This window comes from Rhyacophila brunnea, unplaced genomic scaffold, assembly GCF_057557595.1.
Source record: "Rhyacophila brunnea isolate RB1 unplaced genomic scaffold, BYU_Rbru_1.0 scaffold_1, whole genome shotgun sequence".
NCBI lineage: Eukaryota > Metazoa > Arthropoda > Insecta > Trichoptera > Rhyacophilidae > Rhyacophila > Rhyacophila brunnea.
Window position 1 is genome coordinate 24,186,125 of NW_028232751.1, and position 15,628 is coordinate 24,201,752.

The 15,628-nt window shown below is 34.9% G+C and overlaps 1 protein-coding gene across 1 annotated transcript in view; it reads left to right on the forward strand.

Moving 5' to 3' along the window:
- Positions 1 to 650: 650 nt before the first annotated feature.
- Positions 651 to 15,628, forward strand: part of LOC147079602 (uncharacterized) — a 222,328-nt gene continuing 207,350 nt past the window's right edge. Inside the window, exons 1-2 of the mRNA XM_085942398.1 lie at positions 651 to 869; positions 5,030 to 5,336. Coding sequence (XP_085798524.1) covers positions 5,271 to 5,336 — 66 coding nt within the window. The 5' untranslated portion in view covers positions 651 to 869; positions 5,030 to 5,270. The remainder of the gene's footprint in view (positions 870 to 5,029; positions 5,337 to 15,628) is intronic.

Here is a 15,628-nt window from a genome sequence, read left to right on the forward strand (position 1 = left end):
GATTTCTGTACAAATATTATGCAATCCAAACATGTTGTAAAATTAAATGGCATTTGTAACAAATTTATCCTCGATAGACAATTTTAGTTTCAAATTCGACCGGCCGCCAACTTACGATGGTAGATCATAGCTAGACATTTGAATCTTTTATAATATATCATAGCACGATGCCAATGCATTCTTTTAATACTTTTAGCCATTTTTAAGTAGAATTGAATTCATTTTCAGTTAATTCTGTTTTGTATGAAAAGTTATTTCGGAAGAAATTTGTATTCCAATCCACTATTATTGGTTCCTAGAGGGGTCTGGGGTCCTAGCAACTAAATTATTAATATAGATTTACGTGCGTTACTATGGAAATCAATATGAAATATCAAAATGACATTTCAGTGTTATTTCTATAAAGTACAAATCTTTTTGATCGTTTAAGCTAGTCAAGTCAAGTTTATATGATTCAACAGAAAATTTACGTTGTATATAAAAAGTTCTTTTTATCTTGTAATTATTATTGTTTTATAATCACGAATATTCTATAAAAATATCTAATTGATTAAAAAAAACACACACATAGTCTACAAATCGAAACAGGTGCGTACAATTTTGTTTTTGTTCAGAAACACATTTATAGTTTACTCATATTTGACTCATTCACTCATTCAAGTTTGTGCTTCATTGGCGCGCGGGTGTGTTTTCGTCCGGTTTCTCAGTCGTGTCGTAGTTCTGTTCCGGCGGCTTTATACAACAATAAAGGTTCGCGTTTGCATCAGTGATCCGAGTGGTTTTTTACAATACTATATTTTTTTTGTTCGTTGGATAGCTTTATTTTTTACTAAGCCTGTATTACGCGGGTTATCTTATCCAAGGATCTGGTGAGACATTATAAAATAATTTTCGTTTTTTATCGAAAGAAAATTGTTATTTTATATTTTATATTATGATGATTTGGTTTGTATGAATTAGGAATTGGCATTTAGAAAATACCTACAGAAAAATTAATTATATTATATTTACAATATAAAACAAAAAATTTGGTTTTTATTGATTTTCGTTAAAAGTCTGTGTTGGTGGAGAGTTGTTAATTACCGAGCTAATATTATTACGTCTCTTTTAGAATGTCAACACATGACAAAAATTTTGAAATCATAACGTCTCTGTTCTGGCAGAACACACTAACTGGAGAATACTAGTTTTGAGTAATTTGACTTTGAAGCTTTTAAAATGTTTAAAATGGTCTATCATGTGAGTTTATTAAGTAATCGTAAAAAGGATGACTTTAAAATAAATACTGTTTATTTATTAAGAAGGTTTCCGTAGGTTTTTGAAGGAAATAAGTGCCTATGAATGAAAAAGTATGCAGAATTTTTTCGTATCGCCCAAAATATACCAATTATGGTTTGGCTTAGGCAGGGTTTAATTGATTTTTAAAAACTTTCTATAAATTGTAGTCTTAGTTCAATAAAAACAAATACGTTGGTATGATTAACAGAGTTTAATGTGTACTATTTAGGTATGTCGCATCTTAACAGTGTACATCCACCCTTCGCCACTTTTTTATTGCCTGGTGGATGTTGTGTACGGGTCGCGGAGAATTGACCGTGGCGGACAATTGACCGCCATAAAGCTTGTAGATACTCAATTATTTTATATCAGGGTAGTTATATTAAATCTATGATCAGGGTATTTAAAAACAATTTTCTTTGTTTACTTCATGGTTCCTGCATTATTCAAAAACGGATAAACTCAAATTATTCAAAATTCTACAGCGGACACTCTTGTGCATATTATCATTATTGGCGGTCTAAAAATTATCTTACTAATTATTAATTAATCTTATGTGACACAATAAAACACCAACATTTTCTTGATCCGTAACAGATTAAAAAAATGAACATTTTTTTGAACTTTAAGCACTTTACATGTGTCTATACAGAATGATGTTCGTAAACAGTTTTAGTACAATGCTAATTTGTCCACAAACATATTTTAGTTACCGATGGAAAACATTGCTCAAGTAGAGTATAGGTACATTTTATAGCTTTGCACTTTCTTGCACCAACTTTTTATTACACTAATACACTTCTTTGCCTGATTACCTCGCCTAAAATTAGATCAAATTATATTCACTTGTATTAATAATTAATATATGTAGTAATAAATAAATACAGTCGAACTTGGTTATTACGAGGAAGATGGGACCGATTGAATTTGCTCGTTATAAGCGGTACTCGTAATATCAGAGAATAGGTATTTTTAAATGAGCGGTCACATAACAAAAAACGTCGAAAATAAATAATATGAAAACCACCGTAAAAATCCCCGAAACAAGCATTGCCTTCATAAACTACAATTTAAAATACGATGCCCGACGGGACGCGTCAATGTGGTTGAACAATTAAACTACGAGCATCCTATCTAATTAAGATGGAATTAAACAGTAGAAATATACATTAAATACACTAATATGACGTACCTATCTACTTTTAAAATAATGAGGGTGTTTGTTGTTGCATATAACTAAAGAATTATTTTTTATGGAGCCCAACTGGTGTTGCGAGCAGGGCTCCCTAATGTTTAAACACGCCTCTGGGTAACTATTTAATCAGGCCTTTTTTTAATTATGTGTAGAACATGTACCTACATGAGATGATTATGTACTCAGATTAGTCACATCGGTGGCAATACTTCAAATCGATATTGAAGTATCATATTCGTTATTTTAGAGCAAACACGTTCTGCTTTCCACGGAATGCAAAGTATAAAAAAAATATATTGTCTCTGTAGGTATATCACACACAAGATCTGGACAGACTAATACATTAATTACATCAAGATACAGCTGTGTGCGTACAAAATATTGTATAAAAACGGTTAACGAACATTTGAAAATTTTCGGCACAAATTTATTTGTGTGTATTTTCAAAATACTGACATGAAAGTAAGACTGCGCCTGCCTTATTATTTCTTGAAATAGGATTATTACGATATTTCTGTATTTATAGGACATTTATTATGACATTGGTGGTTTGTAGGGTCACATAGGATTATGGTTAATATCGCTCTTTTTGTGTATGGTGGAGTGTGTAAAATAATAATTATTAACCAACAGTTAGCGTCGCAGCCGAAAAATGTGTCCCCAAAACGTTATTTACTCAACAAAGTTATGTTACTGTTACTCGTATTTTCTGCTATACTCATGACCTAACTACCGCCATGGCAAATTTTAATATCTATATTAATATTATTATGTACGCTTTGAAAAAAATAGTTCCATTTATTGCGTACATTTCGGATAAACGAGTTATATTAACATACTTTCACTTGTAGCATAAAAGAAACTATCTAGGTACCTACATCAATGCAACAACGTGCAAAACTTTGACAGAAACAGTAGTGCGTAGTAGGAGGTGACGTTCAATAATGATGACTGATAACTCATTTTATTATTACAACGTTTTTCCTAGCTCGTATTCTTATTTGTCCGGTGGTTCTTTGTCCGGTACAAATCTTGGAATCGATTTGTAACTAACTTCCCGACTAGCTAGACATTTGAAACTTTTAGAATATATCAGAACACGATGCCAATGCATTTTTTTTTTAAATATTTTTAGCCATCTTTAAATAGAATTGAATTCATTTTCAATTAATTCTGTTTTGTATGAAAAGTTATTTTGACACCATTATTGGTTGCTAAACGGATAGTCCTAGCACCTAAATTATTAATATATACGTGCGTTACTACGGAAATCAATATGAAATGTCAAAATGACATTTCAGTATTATTTCTATCAAGTACAAATATTTTGATCGTTTGATCAAGTCAAGTTTATATAATTCAACAGAAAATTTAAAAACGTTGTAGGTAGGTATATTAAAAGATCTTTTTATCTTGTAATTATTATTCTTTCATTCCTTGTTGCTATAAAATTGTCCCTCGCAAGTAAAACTCTAATCTAACTACGGCGTAATATCTAACCGATAATTTGAAAATACTCCTAGTGTAAAATATGGATATTGTATAACATATTTCTAAGGTAGGTATTTATTTTTAAAAAAATGTAATGCATTGATGTTTTGTTTATTTAATGAGATCGAGAGACTTTTGTAGACTAATCTTCTTCAAATCTTTGGGATGCATTGCTACGACCGCGTCACAAATATGCGAGTTTGTGAGGCTGATAGCCCTCGGTAGCTTATACCAAGATTCAAAACTCTCCAACTTCATAAAACTCCAGAGGCTAAACTGGGCAGGCCATGTCCAACGCATGCTTGAGTCACGGATACCGAAGAAGATCCTCGAAGGAAACCCAGGAGGGAAAAGGCCAGTGGGAAAGCCACGCACACGATGGGGTGATAATGTTACAAAATATGCCAACCAGATACTAAAAATCAGGAACTGGAAAAGACGTGCGGAGGACCGTTCCGACTGGAGGACAGCGGTGGAGGAGGCCAGGGCTCGACTTGAGCTGTAGCGCCATCGAAGAAGAAGAAGATAGCCCTCGGTAATTGGCGTAGTCATAAAGAGGCGCTCCATGCGCCGCCAGAGAGTGCAACCCCGTAGCCTTGTGGCGCAAATCCTAACGGTGCTAACTGAATAGTTGACATAGGATAGAGACATAACTTACAAATTGTAACACAGGTCCCAGTACTCCCAGTAGCGTAACTACATTACGGAAGCCAGGGCTCGAAATGGACTGGAACGCAATTTCGTTTCGTGAAATCGGTAAAATTATCGCTCCTTCTCATGAAAAAAAAAAATTTGACCATTTTTTGTGCTAGATAGGCCATATAACAAAAACACACTCATTTTTATAAAATAAATATAAAATTTGATAACTATGGAGCGCTTCGGTTCATAAACTTTTCCATTTCGAGCGCTGCGCAAGACTATACAGCATGAAAGGGTGAAGTGTTATCTTGAATTAGGCACCTAAGCCAAAAATGCCAGTATGTTTACCGATATGTAGGTAAATAATGGTTTTATATAATTGAATTAGGTACAGCTATAAAGATTTTTTTCCATTGAATATAGAAAATTTCTGATCTCGTCAATATTAAAATCTGCTTCAATATTACAATATGTATCGCGGTAATATAAAATGACCCAGTTTTGACGATAACTATCGAGATTGCCGCGTATTTGTGGCACAATCGATACAAGTGATAAACCTTATTTGATTGGTGCACAATTAAATATATAATATAATAATTGAAACGAGATCAAGAATAATAATACTTTACAGTGAGTGCTTAAAATTCTCAAGAAAGTGAAGATGAACCCTTACGCGGAGTCCACCAATGATGTCCAGCACTATTCACACACGCAAGTTCCTGAGGGTGTAAGTAGATTATATAATCCTATTATAATATATTATGTATAATTTAATTAGTTATTTATTAATATAATTGGTGGGGATTCGACCCCGCGCCTGACAAAATATGCATGTTCTTTTTTCAATGTATGTTTGATTCAATGCGTTAGGACCGTTAGGTGAATCGATAATAACAGGGCTTTCGGTGCATCACGATTTTCCACATCGAACTACGTAAATGAAGGCGACTCGCCTTTTTTGTGTTTTCGTCAAAATATTTTTTTTTCATCTAAAACCGAACACAACTCATTTATAACAGCTGTTTTCGGAGTGATAGAAACGATATGGGTAGTTCGATAATGGATCCTTTTTTGTGCAATAAGGTGAACTCATCATCATCATCAGGGGCGCAACAACCCGGTGTGGGTGCTGGCCTCCTCCAACAGCTCCCTCCACCTGTCCCTATCCAGTGTGGCCGCTTTCCAATTTGGTACCAATTAGGTGAACTCAGTCACTGTCAAATTCTTTGGGCATCTCTCACCTCTCCATACGCGATTGCAGATATAAAAATATACTGATACCATTGTTCTCTAAAAGTTTTAATTTTTCTGTTTTTCTTCCCTGTACCGTGTACATGATATAGATCAGTGGTCTTCAAACTTTGTCGACTCACGGAACCCTTAGAATTATAAGTTTTATTCGGGGAACCCCATCCCATCATCAGAAAACTATATCTTATAATAATATTCAAAGTAGATCAATGTGTTGTAGTTACTTTATGTAAAGACAATTAAAGAAATTTATTGTGTTTTTTATTAAAAGATACAGAATATGCATTTAAGAAAAGAATAGAAGATTTCAAAATAAAGCGCTACTATACTGATGAAATTACATAAAATATTTATTTTTATTTGACTCGCGGAACCCCCAGATAGGTTCCGGGGAACACAGTTTGCAGACCACTGATATATATTAATCAATGCACTCGTGTTACGCTCCAGCGTTCGCCATTTACTACAGCCCATCGCATCCCGCCATCCTTGCCATGTCGGGCCTGTGGACCGTCAAGAACTTGATGAGTCTGCTTACATTGTCGAGTGTTTGTAACGCGGTCGTACCGGTGTATCTTCAAGTTTCGTCGAAGACATCGATTCTCAAAAAATCTTGACTCTCGGGCAAAAAAAAAGACAGTCATTAACTCATTAGTCATTAGAAAGAAAAACGTTTTATAAAAGGATGAAAGTCAATTTGAAAATAATGTTGTACCTACCTAACTATTCGCCACACACCATCCATTTAGAATTTAGATTCGCATATTGGAAGCAATGTGTTTTATAAATAATAAATCTGGATTTAATTATAAGACCAACAAATAAATCTTCTATGTTGAGAACGTTGATTTCAAACACAGGCCGATAGTTAATTATAAAAATCGTTGGTACCTACACTCATAATTTTATTCATACAATATAAATATTATTCAAAATACTTATTTACCTACTAATTTATAATTTTCCACAATATAGAACCTATGTATGTATATAATGTTTGAGTAGGACGTAGGTAGTGTATAAGCCGACGGCAAGTGAACACCGTCGCTAACATACCGTCGCCTTTTTTCAATTGTTATGAATGATTATTCATCTATTTCTATACCTATTGGTAATAAATAGTAATTTTCTACGATCAATTACTAACGTTTTTAAGTTAAATAATTTATCTTGACAATGCAACATTTAATAAATTACAGAATTAAAGTAAAAAGTATAAGTGATAATTATAGGTAGGTACCTATAAGTATGTAAATAAAAAATAAATGGTTTGGAGCAGTGTTGCCAACCGTACCATAATTATGGTATTTGTACTATAATTTTGGTCCGCGTACAATGTACGATATAAAACAGATATAGTACGCCCAAAATACTATAATTTTGAATTTCGAAAAAAATATGTAAAAAGTACTAGAATTTCGATATTTCCGTTCTATAAATTGGTGCAAAGTACTATAATTTCGCAATATAAGAAGATTTGGAGAACTTGGAAAAAAATGCTCGAAAAACGTAATAAAATCCCTTGATTTTGGTTTAAAATGAAATTTCTTGAACTCTTCGGTAAGCATTTTTGGTCGTAAAAGGTACCTACCAAAATAAAAGGGGTCTCGGAGTTACCTACTCATATTCTTCATTATTTTTTTTTCTGAGAAACAAAAAACCTATGTGTACATTTTCAACAGATGACAATGCGTACTATATTTTTTCCTCAAATACTATAATTTTGGAGGCTATGTACTATACTTCTACTTTGAAAAGATGGCAACACTGGTTTGGAGCCATTTTCAGATCACAAATATAACAGAACATAACTAATGTGAATTTTGGCATGACTGAAGACCCAAGAAAATATCAATTATTCTTAGAATACCTACATTGAATACATTGCATTGAATATCTGGAAGCAAGTCCCCATTTGCAGTGTTGACAACAGAAAGTAGAATTTTCATTCGGATATTTAAAAGCTATTTTTACTGGTGGTTGGTCACCGGTGCAATTTAGGATTCCGTTAATCATCAGTTCCTCAATTGATATCATCATCATCATCAGCCGGGGTTAATCCACTGCTGGATGAAGGCCTCCCAAAGCTTCTTCCAACTCTCTCGGTCCTGCGTCGTTCGCTGCCACGTATTTCCACCGAACTTTACCAGTTCGTCAATCTAGCGGCTTTTAGGGCGACCCTGTGGCCGTTTCGTGCCCCTTGGGTACCACTGGATGACGGCGTTTGTCCAGCGGCCGTCCTTTCGGCAACCAATGTGCCCCTCCCATCTCCATTTCAGCTGTTTGGCAACGTCTATTACATCGCGTACTCCTGTCTTCCTAACTTCCTAACCCATTCGTTTCTCTTACGGTCCTTTCGCGTGATGCCCAACTTACACCTCTCCATGCCTCGCTGTGCGACAATTGATATATTGCATTATTTTATATTCAAAAATGCATTATTAATGTATGTTTATATGTACGATTGATATTGAAAATCATTTTGAAAAACTACAGTATCATACATACATAAGGTAGGTACGTATTGCATACCTACGTATTCAACATTTTTGCGTGATGGGTCTTTTCTCTTTGTGCTGTTCAAATTCCGTTAAGAAATGTCTAACAAATTACTAAAGTAATTTTATGATTTTTTTAAATACTTAAATATTTATAAGAATGACTGAATCTAATGTAAATTAATTTAAAATGCCTTGGAATTTTGATAGATATCGATGTTAAGTATAATACAAATGATTCTAAATATAACTCGATGTTTAGGTATTACATTATTATTTTCTAAGGTATGAACTCCATGGTTCCTCTCTTAAAATGCTGAAGTCCATTATTCTAAAATGGAGTACCTATATCGAGATTTCCAAGCCAATACAGCATACCTAGGGGGCGTTTTGCCAAAAAAATAGTTACTTACTATTTATGGTGTTTGATTGCTAAGGGCCCACATGCGCCACGTAGGTCAAAATTAAGATTTTATGGTATTTTCAGAGCATAAGCCTGGACATTCCTTAAATGTTGTAGATAATCTATTTATATAATTTTGAAGCCCCATTATTCTTTATATTTATTTTAAACATTTGATGACTGCATAAAGTATTTATTACATAAAATAGTGTTCTTTTAAACCTCTCCATCTCATGTTTTAGAATATAGTCATATTTCAGTGCATTAACACATTTGAAGATAATTCTAAAGATAGTGATTATAAGCTATGTCTTTGACCATTCAAATGTGATAAACATCCTACGAATAATGATTGTTTTATAATAATTATTGACCCAATAATAAGGTAGTATTTTTTTGAAATACGCCATTTCTATTATTAACACATTTGAAGATAATTCTAAAGATAGTGATTATAAGCTATGTCTTTGACCATTCAAATGTGATAAACATCCTACGAATAATGATTGTTTTATAATAATTATTGACCCAATAATAAGGTAGTATTTTTTTGAAATACGCCATTTCTATTGGCATTACGTGGCGCATGTAGGCTGTTAAGTTCTCGTACATCGGCAATTGTACAACCCTTCACTAGTATGTTACTTATATCTACTGATATACTTACCTATATTTAGATTTAGTATGCTTGAAACGAATAAAATCTTTTAAAAAATAGCGAAATTTGTAAGTTGTTGTTTGTTTTTAGATGGTCTTTTGAACATTAAAATGTCCGACTGTCTAAACAAAGTCGAGTGTTTAGAAAACACTTCATCTGAGGTTAAGTTAAATGAAGCAATGTTTGTAAATTTCACTGTTTATGTATTAACATTAACCAACTATCTTCATAACATTATCAGTCTTAAATCAATTTCGTCTTCGTTTTATAATCCGTGCCATTTGTTGAGAAAGTAAATTATTGGAGTTGCCGGCAGAATGCGTCTATCGGCATAAGTATTATTGGGTTGGACCGGTGGTGATTTTCTTTGACGCAGATAAAAAAATATTAGAGGCCTTGTAATAGTTCAAACTAGTCATTAACAATTATTAAAGCATACTCAAATCATTGTCAGAAATTGAGTAGAATATATTACCACAAAACTCACCACACACAGATAGGTAACATACTTATTTCTTTGCCCATATCCGCCCCTTAACTGGAGCATATGGACACCACGCGGCGCCTCCAAGAATCCCTGTCGCTCGCCAGTCTTCTTGCTTCGTTCCAGGTCAAACCAGCATCCCGTAGCTCAGCCGTATACTCTCTGTAGATTGTATTTAGCGGTCTTCCAGGACGCCGGAATCCGGTCGGCTTGAAGAACAGGCAAGCCAGGTTAAAGTTCTCTTCTGGCATCCGCAGCACGTGACCGAGCCAGGTCCAACGTCGCCTCTTCACTTTCAGCGTGATGAGAGGCTGCTTGGTACGTTCTCTTATCTCCTCGTTGCTCCTAAAGTCATACCACCGCACACTCAGTATTCGTCGCAGACATCTGTTTTCGAAGTTCAGTATACGGTTGCTCTGAGCCTCCGTAAGATGCCATGATTCGCTACCGTAAAGCAGCACCGTCAGAATGCAAGCGTCGAATAGGCGGCATTTGGTTTTGACCGAGTACAATCGTGAGTCCCAGACATTTCGCATCGAGTTGAATGTTGCTCCAGCCATTCCCATTCGGATAGCGAGTCCTTTCTGCAAAATGCCATCTCCCGTGATGTGTACCCCCAGGTACTTGAAGCTGTCGACTCTCTCGATGTTTTGTCCATCGCTAATCAGAGAGAAATCAGGATCAGGACAGGTACTATTGCACAAGACGTTGGTTTTCTTCGCGTTGATTTTCAAACCAACGCGAGAGGAGTTGTTATGCAACCTGTCGATTGTCTCTTGAATGCCCTCGATTGAGTTGTCGAATAGGACAGCATCATCGGCGTATTCCAGGTCGCATAGCTTCACTGGTGGGGGTAACAGGTATGCCTCGGTCGGGTGGTATTGACTTCCGTAGTATGAAGTCAAAGAGAATGATAAAGACAAGCGGTGCAAGGACACAACCCTGTCTGACTCCGGTCGTGACCCCGAACCATTCCGTGACAGTGTCTCCAATTCTGACACAGCATTCGCTATTCTCGTGCAGGGTTTTGATTATGGCAATGATCTTGGGAGGGATCCCGTATGCTCCCAGTATCATCCAGAGGGAGGGGCGGTGCGGACTGTCGAAAGCCTTCTCATAATCCACAAAGCAGCAAGCCATCGGACTGTTCAACTCATGGCTCTGCTGGAGAAGACATCGAAGGTTGTGGATTTGGTCTGCACACGCTCGACCAGGTAGAAACCCGGCTTGGTTTTTCATGAGGACGTGCATTTTTGGGTCCCTTATTCTCATCAAAATGATGTTTGCCAAAATCTTTCCCGGAACACTGAGTAGCGTAATGCCTCGGTAATTGTCGCAGCTTAGATGGTCACCTTTTTTAAGAAGTGTGGTGATTTCACCGTTCACCCAGTCCCTTGGGCAGCGCTTGTACATACTTTTAGGTACACAATAAAAAAACCAACAATATTAATCTTACCGTCTTACCTGAGTACCTATATATCTTAAGTATATATTTATTTTAGTTACAAGATTCTACCTAGGTAATTCAAGGAGTGTAGGTACTTAACGTAGATAATTTGAAAAGGTCTCATGCATATAACCACTAAACCACTTTTTTGTCTTAATTCGCTTTCTGAAATTAAAATTATCTGGAATAATTACTTGTTTGATTTCTTCAGTAAATATATTGGGACGCTAAAGACTAGACTAGACTAAGATCTAGCGCGTAACGATTATGTGGCCTTCGATATAATTAGCATGCTATTTAAATGTGGTAATTAAAAAATAATTATCTGGTCAGCAGTCAATGTGTTTAGCGCCCAACTTTTGCCACCAAACTGTCAAAAGGATACTAGAATCTTTATCATAATATACCGTCGCTATGGATTGGTTTGTCGAATATCCGTTTTTGTCGAAGTCGACCTTTTAATGCAGAATGATTTTTTTGTATCTAAATGGACCAGAACCATCCTTTTCTTTAAATTGCTTTGTAATGAATACAGTATTCATATGCTGTAAAAACAACAATTTAAATATCTTCATGTATTTAAATATAGGATAATAAAATTTGTTTTTCGTCTCCTGAACATTTCACATTTATTTTGGTCTATTCGACAAGCCAATCTATGGCGACAATACCTAAAGCAATTTTATTATTGATATAACTTTGGCTCGATCTTGAAGATTTCGAAGTCGCTACAATCATAAACTATAATAAATAATATAAGCTCTTCGATACGGCTAAGGCCATTAAATTTATCAAAATTGTAAATTCGTACAATAGGTTGATAATGTTGCATTAAATTTATTTTTCAGTGCACTGTATTTAGTTACTTGTCTCAATCCTCCGCCATTTAAATTAATAATGTATATATAGGTATTAATTACACTCCTCCTTCAGGTCCAAGACATTCAATGATTTTTAGAGATTCACGCTGACTCCCCTTAATTGTAGATATTAATTTCAATCACTAATGGGAACGTACAGACAGACAAGAATATCTAGCGCCCCGAGCAAAGTTACTTCAATAGAAGGGTGAACATTGCGACTAATTATTTTCCGTGATAAAAAAAATTTGGAGCGAGGCCCCTTATCAGCTGGATGGACTGATCGCCAGGCAAATATAATAATAATAATATATTCAATAAGAGAGGGCTTCTCACAGGCATATCCAGACAACTGGCCGCCGTGCACATTTGGTACTTATCACTTATTGTAATATTTAACAAAATAAGAACTTATACATAATACCGGGTCCACACTGGCAACATGTCGCGCGACAACCTCGTTAAATTTTACGATAAGTATGATAATTATCGTAAAATTTCTTAAGCAATTATGATAATTATCGTAAAATTTAACGAGGTTGTCGCGCGACATGTTGCCAGTGTGGACCCGGCATAATGCCTGGTCCACACCGAAAACAAGTCGCGCGACAACTCGTTAAATTTTACGATAATTATCATAATTGCTTAAGAAATTTTACGATAATTATCATGCTTATCGTAAAATTTAACGAGTTGTCGCGCGACTTGTTTTCGGTGTGGACTAGGCATAATATTCACCTACCTACTGAATATACCTACACAGGATTTATGAATGTTAAATTCTTCTTGGGTACTTATTGAAAATACATAATTTCAAAAAACTTTCTCAGATCTAAGCAATATTAGGTATGTAGATACGTTTTCTGATGTACATAAAGTATGTATTTAAAAATTATGAAAATAGATTTTTTTAAATTTATGTGCAATAATTTTGACGATTTGAATCAAAACCAGTGTCCAAAACATTTTTTTAAATCCATTTAACTATTAGAAAGTACATTATTACCTACCTAAACTTCTATGAAACGAACAAATCAAACATAGGAAAATATAGCGGTGCATTTCTTTGTCGCAGTTGGTGCAATCGATATGTCAGAAGATTGAAAAGGAGGCCACGAAACTGTTCAAACCAGTCACACAAGTATTAAAATATACAAAAATCTTAAAAAGAATAATGCGTTATACAAATTGTGTATAATATAATATGCAAAGCTTAACAAAACCTCTCCAAAAAATAAACCATTAATATATTATAAAGTATTGGGTATATTGTGTCACTCTGCCATTAGGGAAGAAATACATTGCAATGTTTACTGGGTACGTTGGTAGTTAGAATTTTAATTTATCATAAGGAAAATCAATCAGTGCTTCAGATCCCCAAGTCTCTAAACTCGCCACTAGATAAATATATCAATTTTGGTACCTACTGGTATGTATTTGATTTAAAAAATGGTTTCATACATAATTCTTGTCTGCCTACAATTTTTATTTTTACCCATTTCTGGTTGCAGTGGGCTAACTTTTCCATGAACATGTCAGGTGTGTACCTATAGGCTATTCTACCGTAAGTTGGTAAGTGCATTGCAAGCCTCGCTTTGGTTACATAATTCAGTCATAATGAGAATAAATTTTACCCTTGAATATCCATAGGTATTTATACCAATAATAACATAACCGGCTCCTGCACATTGACCAATCATCACGTACGTACTTTTATCCACTTGAGTAGAATTTTTTAACCAAATGTATGCATATTATTTATTATAATTCGACTTAGGACAAGAACATCGCATGTATATTGTTACATCAATTAACATGTGTAGGAATCAAATTTCACACATTCACTCTTAAAAGACTGTTTGATTGGTTTCACTTTCCAATATTGCATCTCTAAATATGTCTAACTTAATAAAAAAAAAAAAAAAAATATGTCTAACTCTAAAAATCAAATTATCTTTCCTCAATGTCACGCAGTGCATTTATGAGTCGTATTGAAAACGTTTACATGCCAACCTCCCGAAGAATATCACAAGCGCAAAAGTTGCAATCCCAGACCATCGTCTCTAACTGACTTTTCTAGATACAGGAGAGGGTCTCTGCATCTTCTTCTTCGGTCATGTCCGCCCCTTAGCTGAAGCATATTGACACCACAGTGACACGCGGCGCCTCCAAGAAACCCTGTCACTCGTCAATCTTCTTGTGTCATTCCAGGTCATGCCAGCATCCCGTAGCTCCGCCGTTTACACTCTATACTGCATAGCAGTGGTTTCCAAACTTTATGTTACTACGCCTCCTTTAAAAAAAATCTAATCTTGGCGCCTCCTCCCCCTTTATTTCATTAAATAATACAGACACCTTTTTAAATAATCAACAATGTACTAATACAAAAAAGAAAAAATATAAAAAAATAAAAAAGGTTTTCATTCATTTTTAAATTAATTTGTTTTTCATGTGATGAATGTGCTACACACACAACAGCACAATCAATTACAATAGTAGTCAATCCAAATTCATCATCGTTCATTGACAAATGGATTCTATCATGGGCTCCACATCCTGAAGCGGGCCCCCAGGCCAGGATCTTTGGCGGGCCCATCTACCTATCGCTGAGGTTAAGGGTACTGTGGTGCTCTAATGTAGTGTTTCCTAAATTATACACGGGAGTTATCATTTAAGTAAGTATATCAATCATCATATAGATATCACATCAAATTGCAACGCACAACCACATATTTAAAATATTTAATATGTCTGAAACAAAGTAGCGTCAGGTGTCATTTTGGTACTGTCGGGACATGACTTGTAACTGCTGGATTTGCGCCAGTGTGCTTTTCCAATCTAGCTACGGGCATCCTACCGAATTAAATATATAATATAAAAGTAATTTAATAAACCACTTAGGTAACGAATATTCCTCGAATAAAAGAAGTGGCTTATTATATATTATGTACCTAGTACCTACCTATATTATTTATTTTTTATTTTATAGTTGGTGGCTCAGTATCAGTCTGTACCTCGGACTTTCAAATCGCTAAACCCTGCACTGGGTTGGACTAAACTTGTAAAGTTTAGTACGTTGGTCTGAAGGTATTATACTAGACTCACTAAAAGCAAATTTTTCTTGCCAGATGCAGCAGTTTTGAACAGGCATCTAGCTTGCAAAACACACGTCAGGCGTATGGCGTTAAATATATCGTTTTTGACACCAAAACAACTTTTAATTTCTCATTAAAAGCTAGAATATTAGATTTGTTTGAAATTCAACACGATGGCAACATCTCTCGAAAATGCCATCAAGCTTATTTTCATATTTTATATGGCATAGGTATGGCGACAATATCTACAAGTGCAAGAACAATGCGACAATAATTCGTACATGCCTGACCTAGGTACTGAATTATAAATTATAATATGCGTT